The sequence below is a fragment of the Trachurus japonicus genome, chromosome 22 (assembly GCF_045865225.1).
Source record: "Trachurus japonicus isolate A0001 chromosome 22, Traja_1.0".
Taxonomy (NCBI): Eukaryota; Metazoa; Chordata; class Actinopteri; order Carangiformes; family Carangidae; genus Trachurus; species Trachurus japonicus.
Window position 1 is genome coordinate 28,657,967 of NC_140928.1, and position 13,948 is coordinate 28,671,914.

General features: G+C 42.1%; 1 protein-coding gene across 1 annotated transcript; it reads right to left on the bottom strand.

Moving 5' to 3' along the window:
• Positions 1-4,339: 4,339 nt before the first annotated feature.
• LOC146964284 (STAGA complex 65 subunit gamma-like) lies at positions 4,340-7,399 on the bottom strand. The gene is made up of 2 exons (XM_085767438.1): positions 7,163-7,399; positions 4,340-5,782 (listed from the first exon to the last, which is right to left on the bottom strand). Exons 1-2 carry the CDS (start codon positions 7,305-7,307, stop codon positions 5,481-5,483), a joined length of 447 nt encoding a protein of 148 aa, XP_085623564.1. The 5' UTR covers positions 7,308-7,399; the 3' UTR covers positions 4,340-5,480.
• Between the last annotated feature and the right edge of the window lie 6,549 nt (positions 7,400-13,948).

Below are 13,948 nucleotides of genomic sequence, written 5' to 3' on the forward strand. Positions count from 1 at the left end.
AGGAGGCCTCCGTCCGGCTGCAGTTTAAATGCGGTGCAAGACTGCCCTCCAATGGAGGAGTGATGAACTGACACAAATGAGATCTGAATAATGTAGCACAAAAACGTGTTGTTTCAAAACAGCAATACTGTTTCCAGTAAAATGGATTTGCTGTAGAGTGGCTCCATTTTCAGAGTCAACTTTATTCTATAAAGTTGAAAGCTATCATATGAAAGCACATTACAGAGGGCTACACGGAAATGGATTATTCAGCCCTGGGCATCCCACACCGATGACTGCCTCCACGGTGAGCTCTACTACCAGTCAAGTGCTTTGGGGCATGTACAGCGTAGTCGGGGTTATGCTGCCAGCTCCTGTGAAGGAGACAGGAGTCGTGTTCAAGTCCTGCCTGGGAGGCTTAACTTGGGGCAAACAAGGCTTGTGGGTAGATGGCTCTGCATGTCAAAATACTATACAAGTTGCTTCTTCTCTTGAGAAGCTTAGTCTCCATGGGTACTACTCTGACCTGTGGCCTTTGTAATCCCCAGAACAGTAGTTCCCCAATTCTATGACCTGTATCACAATTCTTCATTGCATCACATAGCAATGGAAGAAATACTAAGATCCTTTACTGAGGTAAGAACACCAAAGAACCATTTCTGAAGCCGTCTGACTATTTAACATGGACCTCTGATGGAGAACTCTGTTGCTACACATGTATATTTTTATATTCAGATTTGAAATTCTCTCTAAGTTTCACCTCAGTGGAGCTTTGAACAGTTTTTGAAATGAAACCATCTGAGAAGTTTAGATGGACTAGAGCTCAGGCTTTTTTTTGTGAGCCAATCAATAGTCAAGGTTGGAGGTTGGATACCACTGGGTTTCTCATTGTATAGTATCATTTTCTTTTCTTTTTTTTATGAATTTTGTTATGACTGAACCACTGCACAGCTTTATTGAAATACAATATATAATATATAAAAAATGAAAAACATTGGTGCATGAGGGTATTAGACATCAACAGTGTATAGGGATGAGCTATATCAGTATCATTGTTTTGGTGAGCACTGATACCTATTGCATCCAGATATGGCCCCACATCCTCCTTAATGCATTCTAGACAATTATAATAAAATGCTCAACAGCTCCTAGCCAGCTTCTCTCTCATTCATTAAAACTGACACGCTCCTTTGACTTCCAATGCTTTCACACCGTTCTGCTTCCAGTTATCAAGCTGAGTTTCACCCAGCAACACATTTCAGAGAGACCATTAACTTTCATTGGCAAAATACCTAATATCCATAAATAGTACGATTCACACTGAAATCTGTCTCTGGTAGGTTAATACAGTATGTCTTATCAGAATTTATTCACCATTAGAAGTAGAATAATCTGAATCTGAGAAGTAACAAATAAGTCAATTGAGTGCAATTAGCACAAAATAGAAACACACACATGCACACACACAGTAAAATGTAATACAATAAATAATATGAATATATATATCAAATTTCTCTGTATGAAATACTGTATGTAGCCTATGTATATATCCGTCCCAAAGCCTGTTGATATACAGTATCATAATGATATGATAATACATTATAAACAGTGGGGTCCTAAAATGTGAGGCCACTGTTGATGTAGGGATAGTTACAGTATGTCATATCACATTTCTGTAGGGGTCTTGAAGTACAAAAGTACCACTGTGTTAAATGTTTCATGCATCAACAAAGTTGACTTTTACAGAGCTTAATTTTTCAGTGAGCAGTAAGTTTCTGCAGTTCACTCACACTTTCTGATGAACTCTTGTGGCTTTCATTTGTACCTGCTAATTGTCATTTTCCCAAACAGAAGATGCAGCAGTGGACGAATGAATTCTAAGTCTGATGAGATTCTCACTTAATTTTCCATTTTTTAGTCAGATCACCCGAGAGAAAATTTCATTCATTTCATTTCATTTTTATTTGAAAATATCCATTGATTGATTCAGACCAAGATTCTGATGCTTTGCAATCAATCCTCTCATCTCTGGGGAGAGGTGAAATGGCTGTAGCAGTGACATGTGCAGCATGGGACCCTTTGTTCCTGTCACATCCCATATGTCTGGCAATTCATCTTCCTCTTGATACCATCATCTCATCTCATAATTCATTATTTGTCTGCACCGCAGATGTACAGTGCCTCTTTCGTGATTACAATAAACAGAATTTGGAGAAATCCTGTGTGATGACATTACTTTGGTCTGAGTGTCTCATTTCCACTTTCCTGTGCTTCCTTCAAAAACAGACAAATGAAACACCCTCAAGGACCATACAGGCTCATTGTATAAAAATTAAACATATTCCTCATTCTGCTCACAAACTCTCGTCACGGACAGAGAGATTGAATTTAATTTTTTTTCATTTTTAGATTAATGACTTTGCACATAGGAAAGTAATTAATCATTTGTTGGTCTTTTCTTTGGCTCTCAGTGTGCTTTGGCCCCACTCACAAACCCCTGTTCAAAAAACACCTTGACATTTTTGTAATTACACCTTTTCTCTGTGGTGCACAGCAGCTCATGAGCTGTTGACAAACTGAGAGGTCATACTGCCTGAGCGTAAATATAATAAGGCTGTTTGTTAGTCCAGTTTGTCTCTGTGTGGTTGCACTGACCACTAAAACTAATATATTTTGGACTATAGGGTTTATAAGTCCAGTTTTTCTGTATGATACAATATAGGAACTGTTGGAGAGAGGTGAGCAAAGTTATCTGTTTACTGCAGATTGTCACATGAGATTTGAGGTAAATCGCTGCCTGACTGAATCTAACTATTTGAAGTTCAATACAATGCTTTTTTCATCAGTGTTTGAAATTCTGATTTTCAGTTTCTCTCTGTCATTCATTTAAATCAAATATTTAGGTTGAGGAGACTCGAAGTGTTTCTAGTTCACTAATAGACACACAATGGACTACAACTATATCAATATTTTATTTTAAAAAATCTGTTTGTTTTATTGACCTACATACAGTATGCCACTCAACACACAAAACAAAATAAAGATCTTTGCACATTTTGGAAGTGGAAACATAGTGCTACACTGAGGTTTGTAGTGCACCTGAGAGGCACCCTGCTCTCCCTGGAGGTAGATTTTTCACTTCATCCCTGATCACACTGCCCTCCAACATGGCCCCTGCTTTAGATGGGTTCAGGGGAGGACAAGTCAGGTTTGAGGCCCCCATAAGCAACAGGGACATGTTTTGTTACTAATAACCAGAGAGACAAACTATGATTAATTTCTGGCAAGAATCACTCAGCATGAATATTAAAAATAAATAAATAAACACACTGGCTAAAGGAAGTATCATTTCTGTTGGTCTGTATTTAGGAATATTTGGAAATTAAATGGGTAAAGTGAGATTCATTTTGTTCCTGAAAGACACAGTACTGGGCTCCACATCTGGCATGAATTTAGTTTTGTGCAGTGACCGTACACTAGGGCCGTGGCCAGAGTCTTTTTGCTTGGGAGGGTTGCTAACTAATTGAAATGACACAGAAGGATCTAAGCAGCAGCAGCAGACCATGGTACGAGCTGGTCCAATTCTCTACATGCTGAGGAAGTGGCCTTCAGTGCTTCCTATCTCCTCAAGCACAGGAAGCACTGGACTTTGCGCAAAAGAACAAAACAACCGACTGTTCTCACCACCCCTCCCATCCCCTAATTAAAGAATGCACTCCCAAAATATCTCTAGTTTTTATTTATTTATTACACAAATGTATAAGAAATATTTAAAATATAATACAACTTCAACCTGGCCTCTCACTCAGTGTTATCATGATCTTATTTTAAAGCAGAAGTAAGTGATATATTTGTGTTAATATAAGTCTTAAATAGTTATATCTTCCGACAGCAATCACTTACATAGAGTGTTTGGTCTGAAACACGGGTCTGTCAGTCACTCTGCTCTGCTCTGAGCCGAGGAGAAAACATTTATCGTATTCTACAGTTTTTATCCAATGAGGAGAGAGAACGGCATGCAGGGCTGTGTGTGCAGCCAAGGAACGCCGTGAATGTGGCGACGTAGCGACGAGGACTGTTATGGTGCGTTCAAGGAAACTCGTATTTTTCCGACCGTGAAGTGGTACCAGTTCGATCTGGTACGAGTTCACCGGTTGGAAGTTACGAGTGGCCGTTATAGTGACTTTCACAGGTAAAACAGGTCGGAAAAACATGAGTGGGTTGCCTGGAACGCTACAAAGTCGTAAGTTGTGACTTGAAGCTGTAATTTACGATTTCAAAAGCCTGCTGGAACGCAGCATTAGCCAAAACGACCGGACCACTTACTTCTGCTTTAACATCTCACTTTTGTCTTTTTTTTTTCTTTCTGTCTGTGTCATTTTCAGCCTCAGAGTGATTCTTTTTCTTTGTTGCTGTTGTCAGAGCTGGAAATATCTCTGGACATTGCTCTTTATTTATTAGCACCAACACATTGGGGGGCTTTTCAAAACTAGGTCTGGGATACCGATTTTGTTTTCCAGCTGCTCCGTGCCCCATCTGGTTTTCACAGCTCTACAGACTAGACACCATTTCTACAACTGTGCCCCCAAAAAACACATAAATCAACTACCAGGGCAGATAATTGAATATCAATACATATGACCCCCGTCAGCACTTCCCATAGATGCAGACAATTATCTGACTAATTGTGAGAATGAAAGAGGCCCACACAAAAGAGCATCACATGTATTCAAACAGACCTGCTCATTCAGCATGCAAAATTATGCATGCTGTAATTAATTTGCCATTAAGGCTGGATTGATGTTGCCTTCATGATGCAGACTACCAAACCATAATTGCCTCTGGTGTTGCATTCACAGCTTTGCCTCATTACTGAAACAGATGCTAATTTGGAGCGGTGGCTTCAGGTTGACAGGTGTGTGAAGTGCGTGCGTGTGTCTGCGTGGTTCACTGTGTCAAGCTACATGTGAAGTGTGTGAAGGGAAACGTGGAAAAATACATCAGCGACATGTTCAGGAGGGGGAGAAAAAAAACGTTTTCCTTTTTGCTGGAGCGTCTTTTAATCATAATAAATGGCACAGACAGTAATTGGTATGTGAGGATAAAGAAGGTTGATAGCTTGAGAAAACAACCCATTCTGGTGAATTATGAAGCTGTAGAACTAAATGATTTTGCTTTTGGACCACTTAGTTTTTCCTGCTCTTCAATTCATTAGGCAGAAACTCCTTTTTCATAGAACTCAAATGAACATGTTTAGTGGCAACATCTTCAGCTATTTCCGAGAAACTCTACTCATAAAAACAAACATGAAAAACTACAAAATAACTTTTTTTTCCCTAAATCAGTCCAGTTCTTTCACAACGTTAAGTCTCTATTTATGCAGTGGCCGTCTGCACAGCTGCAGAGGAGTCCAAGACATACTGAGTTCAAACTGTACAACTGATGGATTTCCCCACCAGTAAAGTCCACTGTCTCTCCTCTGACACTCAGAGTCCCCTCCGTCACATCTTCTTTGCTCGTTTCTTGGGCCTCTGGTTGAAGACGGGCGACGTGTCCATCAGGGAGTCGGGTGAATGCGAGGCGTAGCTGCCGTCTGATGCTGCACCTCCAGGTGAAGGAGCCATGACTCCTCCGGATTCACTTATGGTGGACATGGGCCCTCCCTCCTCGAACACGTCTCCCCCTAGGACACCATGATGGTGGTGGTGGTGGTGGTGGTGGCCCGAGCCCTGGCCCTCCTCGCCGTCCTGCGGCTCCATTTTTACTTGGGGCCACAGTGGGGAGTTGTTGGCTCCACCTCCACCTTAAAGGGGAAGACAATAAATTTAGCAAAGGTCGTTCACCATAAAACTAATCCTTATCCCCTACATTAAAGAGGAACCACGTCTCAAATAAAGACTATTGTTTCAGGAAGGAGGAATTAGCAAGGCCTCTTTTCCTCTGCTCCTATGACCCAGTCTACCCGCAGTATTCTCATTAAACTGGCCTGCTATCCCTGTATATGACCCAGCCTGCCCACCAGAATCTGCCTCCACCAGCTCTTCTATGACTGAACAATCCCCATTTATCCCACATGCCTTGTTATAAACTTGTTTTCTTGTCTGTAACATCTATTGCACGTCTGCACGTCCGGGGTGAGAGATCCCTCTTCTGTTGCTCATTCTGAGCTTTCCCCTGCTTTTTCTTGGGAGTTTTTCCTCAGTGGATGTGAGGGTCTAAGGTCAGAGGATGTTGTTATGATGCTGTGTAAAGACCTTTGAGACAAACTGTTGGTAAAAATGGGCTATACAAATAAACCTGCCTTGCCTAAAAGAGTTTAAGTTAGGGGTCGTGTAGTAAGTCAAACTTTGCAGTTTGTGTAGCTGATTTTCAATATGTAAGAAAATAATGAAAAGGTTTTGTTTGTGTGTGTCTGGCTCAAGTCGATTCGTGGCCTTGCAAGATCTATTAAAAGTAAAAACAAAACTTCTTGAACAACATCAAAGAGACACTGTTTTTCCAAAGATGCAACTATGACAGTAAATTAATTTCTATACAGGATGTATGTTTGGAAAGCCAAAGGTATAGAAGTGTCATCATCATCATTATAGTTAAAAGAGGCTCTTCTAAGCCCAGCGTTTTAGAGTAGTTTGTTGTCAGATGCAACATGCTGGTGCAGTGGTAACTGTTGCAGCACATACTTTGTTATCTCAGTTAAATGGTCATTATACTTGTTGCAAACTGCAAGTCCTCCATCCCACTTGGTTCTCTTACAGACAGGAGGGCTAAGACTTGCAGTTTGTGAGAATTATATATTATATATTGTACATACAGTAATGTCTAAGTGCAGTTTAAAGTTCAAGTTTATGAAACCTTGAGTGAGGGTATCACTGTGTGAGCTGCAGAAGAGCAAGCTGGTGAAAACTAGGTCATGCTAGCAAGTAGCAACCTTACTGAAAACAGCTTCTGAGGAGAAATCTTATTAGGAAGTGTCCTACTTAGGTGTCAAACAGGTAGGAAGCTGCTTACTCATTAAAATACACACTGCAATTTACTGACACCACGACGCAACGAAGCAGAAGCCTAAACTGCTCCACCTGGTCACACTGCTGCATCCAGCAGTGAAGCTTTTACACACCACTGTTCACACACAGCAGGAAACGCTCCATGAGGGCAGAATATAAATGAAGAGTGCTGCTCTAACCTGAGGTGTGAGGAGAATGGTCACCATCCAGGCCTGAAGCCAGCCTTTCACCGTGGGCCCCGAGGACCCCCATAGGCAGAGCCTGGTCCCCAGAGGCCAGGCCGGCCTCAGGCTCCTCGCTAACAGGGAAGGAGATGTCACTCATGGGCTCTTCCTTAATCCTCGGGGGCTTGGAGTCCTCCAGAGCCTTCTACGGGTTCACCAGCCGCTCGTATTCCTCTGACAGATCCTTACTGACCTGAAAGAAAAATGTAAGTGCTATTTTTCTTTTTTCCTATTTTTTTTTATCATTTAAACTTTTACTGGCAGCCAGAGAACCAAAGATGATACAGACCTGATAAGACAAATCAAGTTAGTCATTGTTACCAAGACAATTTCGATTCGTATAGAGTAAAAATGAAAGAGAGAATAAAATAAATAAACACAATTATAGCTGCTGTGGTCGGGGCCGGGCAGTAGCACATATGGTTGATTTATTATGAATTTTCAATGTTTTGAAATTTAGATATTTCATCATCATCATCATCACCCTCGCAAGTGACACTTGGTGTGTGGCTTCTCAGATAGACTCAGGGAGTCACCGACCGGGCAGCAGCTGTCAGGGCAGATTTCAAAAATTGTCACAACAAAAACAAAAATCTGATAATACATAAATTGCATCTAGACAGCATGGAAATGTGCAGAATTCAAAATGTTCTCAAAAATTTTGATTTTGAGATAAAATTCTGATATTTTCCAAACTTCATCAACGACGACTCCAAAATATTGACAGGAAGATTGAAAATGTATTTAGCAAGAATTGGATGGTATATGTTTACAGTCAAATGTCTTCATACACTGTAGGCTCAATTTTTGATCAATCAAAAATCTGTGTGGATCGTTTGTGGAGGACAGTCTGAAAATGCTCTCTAGCAAGTTTGGTGTCAATTGAGACATAATTGTGGGAGGAGATAAGTTTAATCATTTTTTACAGTTTTTGAAAAGACAGAGTGATGGACTCCATAATTTGTAATGAGTTTAAGTGGACAAAAGTTTCAGCAGTATTGGGGCAACATTTTGGTGAAAGTTGCAAAACTAGCATGTACCGTTGGTTTGGTAGGAAGTTTTTAAATTTAAACGCTTATTATGCCTTAGTAGTAGTAGTAGAAGAAGAGGGTCCTGACAGCTTAGGCTGCCTGGCCCCCAACTAGACAAACAAAAAACAAACGCATAAAGAAAAATAAATCATGTGTTGCTATTTTTCTTTTGTAAGATAAAATGAGGAACTGAGATTGTCAAGATTTGACTTCTTTTCTGAAGAGTAAATCAAAGTGACTCTGCGCTGGTATAAAGATAACTGTCATCACTTTCTGCTCATCACTTTGTATTTTTGGAAGTCATGCTGGCAGTGAGGACACTGGGGTCTGCCTCTCTTCAGAGCGGCTTGCACACAAGTTTCCACACTGTTGATTGTTCTCACTCCCACAAAATCTTTTATGCTTTCTGAGATGATTCAGCAACTTGTCCTGAAGCCAATGCACTTTTTAAACTGAAAAAAAGAACCCGTTTTCAACCTCGTGCCAAAGATGACTGGCTTCAAAACTGACTCATTTACAGATTATTTAATATCTTATTAATAGATTAATAGATTATTTAATAACTTGTTAGAGCCCCAGTATGTAGGAATTCCCCCCATCTAGCGGTGCAGTTGCATATCTGAACGTATTCTTGATGTTGCATTCACGTGAAATCAGGCAGACGTCAGACAGACAGGTAATCAGCAAACTTGGCGTGCTCAACTCAATGTATGAACAGGTGAATCGGGTGCCAGTCCAAAAAAATTCAAAGTCAAAAAAAAGGTTGTGACAGCACTCACTTTAAGTTGAACACTTTTTAATTCATAAAAACTGCTCGGCAGCGAGAAACGGACGCGTTTCGGCATGTTGTGCTCTAGCACAACTTATGGGATAAGTTATTAAGATTTATTTTGATGCCTCACAATGGAAGCACCATTTATGTTGGGGTTATACCAACTGTAAGTAAAGTTATTATTAAGAGGGTTATTGGCTATCAAATTAGTAAAGTATCAATACCAAAATATTAATAATTACTATAAAAATTATTAATGGGATTTAATTTTATTAAATCCACCTCGGGGCACCAGACAGCCAATGTATCAAAGTCAGTCTCATAAGGGTGTGCTAACTATTAATATAGAACCTTGTTTAATGATTAAATTAATAATTCTGAACAAAATAACATTATCAATAGCTAAGACAAGCTACATACACTATGTACACGTGTGTGTGTGTGTGTGTGTGTGTGTGTGTGTGTGTGTGTGTGTGTGTGTGTGTGTGTGTGTGTGTGTGTGTGTGTGTGTTGGTGAGAGTGTATGGCTATGTGTCGGTGCCCATGTGTCTGTGAGGTGTGAAGTGCGATCTCAGACAACGGGAAAGATGGAGGATGGTTGCTGTTGTAGCCAATTTGCATTTGTGTGTGTGTGTGTGTGTGTGTGTGTGTGTGTGTGTGTGTGTGTGTGTGTGTGTGTGTGTGTGTGGGTGTGAACGTATGAGTGTGGGTGTGTCAGTGGTGAGGCACTGTGGTTGGTAGGGTCTACCTGCACACCTGTGGGCTTGGGTGGTAATCAGGCAGACAAAGGTTAGATGAGGGAGACAGAGCTCAGTAGTGTCAGGGAATCAGGATCAGGGAAGCCACACAGTTTTTCAACCGTGTCTGTGTGTGTGAGAGGGTTGAATGAGTTTTGTATCACCGTCTTAGCATTTTTGTATGAGCTCATTTTTAAGTTTAATTAGCACCCGGCCTTTTGTAGGTGTTTTTTAAAGATGTAAAATTAATAAAGTGTCAAACTTATTGCCAATGGAGGACCTCCTTTTTCACACACCACCAGGAGTTGAAAACGACTTCAGATTCCCTCAAGTGGCCTTTTTTTGTTGGTAGCTAAATTGCCACTACAGTTGCTCTGTCCTGAGACAAAGGTAATTACAACCAAATGGCCTCCAAGATGGCCTCTAAGACCAATCACATGTGATGTGGGGGAGGTGAACAAAGGTGTGTCCTTTGTTCAACGCTCAAGTTGCATGTTAAACATAGGTTCACTAAATATGAGACTATAGCTGACAACAACAAAGCAACAACAACAAAGCTCAAGTATTTTAACTGATTTCAATCAATACATACATTGGCATGGTTGAAGTACTCTATGCTTAGTCAAGGTGCAAGGTAATCCTAACTAGGCCCAGTTACGTTACCAAGTCACATGAAAGTGAGAAGTTCCGGTGCTGGCGGGGATTCCTGCGGTTGCAGGTTTTGCTGGTCCTGTTGTGGAAGTTAAGTCCAGTGATTGTGTCTTTGTCCAGTGAACTACAGCCGTCCTGGCTGAGTAGTTTGAGTTCCGTTGAGGAGAGTCCTTCTCCTTGCAGAGTTGGTTGGTTGCTCTGCTTGGCATTGTGGCTCCGTTTCTTGTTGACTCAACTAGCAGACCGTTGTGTCGTGCTAGCTGGTTCTTGTTCTTTAATCCGTTGGTAGGCACTCGCGTCGCTGCCACGGGTTGCTCCAGTGTAGGCGTCTGCCTTGTGCAGGCCTCACAGAGGTTTGAGAGCGGTAGCAGTAGCTCCAGGTGAGGAGCTGAGAGGAGCGGCAGCTCCTGCTGAGGTGAAGAAGAGAAGAGGGCGAAGAGAGAGGGAACTCAGAGGAGCGGCAGCTCCTTCTGAGAACCACTGAGAAGAGAGCGAAGAGAGAGGGAACTCAGAGGAGCGGCAGCTCCTTCTGAGAACCACTGAGAAGAGAGAGAAGAGAGGGGAACTTCTCCTTTTTATATGGCCTGTGACCTCACAGGTCCTGGGGCCATACCTGACCAATGGTGGGTCAGTAGTGGAGGTTTCACACCTAGGTGTGAAGAGGTGAAGGATGCTGGGAGGCTGAGTTCAGAGGGTTTCCTTTGTTTGGGAGACAAAGGAGCCCATGTGGTCAGGTCCTCCAATTTGAATGGGCTGAGTCCCAACAGGCAATCAGCCGTCCTCAGCGTTACCAGGTTAGTGGGTGTGTCCACTATTTAACTCCAAGCCAGCTGATTCCAATTTCCATTCACATACATACACAAAACATTTATAAGCTACATACTGTAATTAAAACAGTCAAAAAATGTCAGAAAATATTATAGAAAATATTACACAGAACAATGAGGAACATTATCATGTAAATAACATTAACGAAATTACAATCAAGCACTACATTCATGAAAATCGACAAGTTGTAGATGTCACGGGGTGACTATGGGGAACCAAAGTATGGGGGAGGGAGGTTCCTAGGGGAAGACTTACCTGGTGTACCCAAGATGGCTGCCTCCAGCATAGATATATATAAGAACTAGATGACTCACCCGCAGCTGTTTCCCAATGACAAAGCGCAGCCAGTACGGCGGCCATCTTGGGACGGGCAACTCTCTCCCTCAGAGCATTAAGCCTATGGTGCATGTTCTGCTATAATGACCATAACTTGCTCAGTTTTTGTCCGATTTCAAAACGGTTTGATTTTTATGAACGTTTATGCAGTTATGATGCAGCATATTTAGAATCACGGATAATTTTAATAATGCATTTTTTTTTTGTAAAAGTAACATTATAGTGACATTATGCAAATAGTTAAAGTAATGGCTACATACTGATTTATTTTTCACAGAGTTATGAATCGTTTTTTTAGTGCAGATGACTGGATCACCTATCTACTGCACTGTAACTGCAGCCAGAGTCAGAGCAAGTTGCCCGTCCTCATATGGCTGACTGTGAACTACGCCTGTGTGTAGTCCGATCCACCCCCTTGGCCTCCAGAGTCCCAGGGGAGGACATACCTGGTGCACCAAGATGGCCGCCCTCAGCTGCAATCAATACACAAGCAATCAAGCTCTCATTGACTCACCCATCAAACCTGATGTGCTGCAGGTGTGCAGTGACTAGACTGTTTGACGATTGGGCCACAAGCTGTGTGTGGGTGTGTTTTTATATACCTTCAGGTATGGGATTCCGGGCGCAGATCACAGAACACACGGGGAGCAGAGCTGGTCGTGGAGAGGACTGGGAGCTGAAAGTGTGGTGGAGCTTGGAGGAGCCGAAGCAGGACGGAGACAAAGGATCAGTACGGAGCTAAGTGCCTCTCTCTCAACCACATTACTCTCTGCTCATGAGAATGAACTGCTGTGCCCACTCCATCACCCTGGCTGTCTAGTGGAGTGTTGCGGGACCCAACCTTAAGTGTGATTTGCCTTACCTGTTTTCTTTTTGTGTGTTTTTGCCTGCCTTCACCAGCGTTGGGATTTTTGTGTGCTGTTGCCCTAATAGGATGCCATCATCGTGTAGTCGGGCCGTAGCAACCTCTGGCTGATTCTGGGTCACAGTGGAGCCCTAAAAGCAGCAACTGAGAGTAAGAGAACTGGACCCTACAGCTCCAGTGGAGAGGCAGTTGTTCATTCAAACTAATAACTGCCATTTAAAACAGTATAAAATTATTGATTTGATTGTAAAACTCATTCTTTTTGCATTTAGATACATCAAGTTTGATTTGTACTGAACTAAATACGTCCAAAGGACCCAAAACAAAGTTTTTGATTTCTCTCAATTTATTTTTTTTCTTCATGACCTGCAGGTAATATTTTTAGGTTGAGTCAAATGAACTGCGCATGCGCATTGCACACTGCTCAGTCAGCGCACATGTTAAGTCCGGTAGCTCCCTCTCGGCATGCTGACCAGACGCTGGACATCATGATATCCTTTACGTCCTGGGTGGATTTCGTCGAAAAATAAACGTAAGTAGCAAAGACGTTGCTGATAATTAATGTTTTAGTGTTTTGTGTTGTTAAAATTGCAAAGAATAGCCCAATTTAAAGCAGATAACAGCGGCACGGCCGTTTCGGCTAATGCTGTGTTCAAGGCAGGCTTTTGAAACCGTAAGTTACAGCTTCAAGTCACAACTACGACTTGGTAGCGTTCCAGGTAACCCGTAGCTCGTGTTTTTACCGTCCTGTTGTCTGTGAAAGTTCCCTATAACGGCCACTCGTAACTTCCGACCCGTGAACTCGTACCAGATCGAACTGGTATGACTTCACAGGAAGGAAAAACACAAAGTACGAGTTTCCTTGAACGCACCATGAGTTAGCAGCCCCCGCCCTTGTCAGGCATCAATTGGTCCTCGTGCTACGTCACCACATTCACGCGCATCCCTTGGCTGCACACACAGCCCTTCATGCCGTTCTCTCCCCTCATTGGATAACACTTGTATCCCACAAGGAAAATTTTCTCCTCGGGTTACAGCAGAGCAGAGTGACGGAGAGACCCGTGTTTAGGCTGAAATACTTCATGTAAGTGATTGCTGACGGAAAATAGGACTATTTAGGACTTATATTAACAAAAACATTCCACTGATATCTGCTTTAAGTACGTATATGGGGCGATAAGTTACCTGGCATGATTGTAACGTTAGCTGGCAGTAACGTTAGCTGGCTAGCTAGTTGGCAGTAGCAGCTATGACCGTGAAGAATAATAAATATATTTTCTAACTCTTTACAAGTGTCGGTAATGTAAGCTAGCGTTAGCCAAAAGGCTACATTCCAGGCTAAACAGATATTGCAGACTGGGCCCGTCCTCTCGGGCTCAATTGTGTAGCCTCCTGCCCCTGACAGCAACAGTTGTCAGGTCCGTAAAGGTAAGGTAATACAGTTTGAGTGAAGCATTGGAGACGTGGGCCGATAACAACGGCAGCCTCCAGTGTTTTGGTATAAGCTACCGAGCAGGAGAG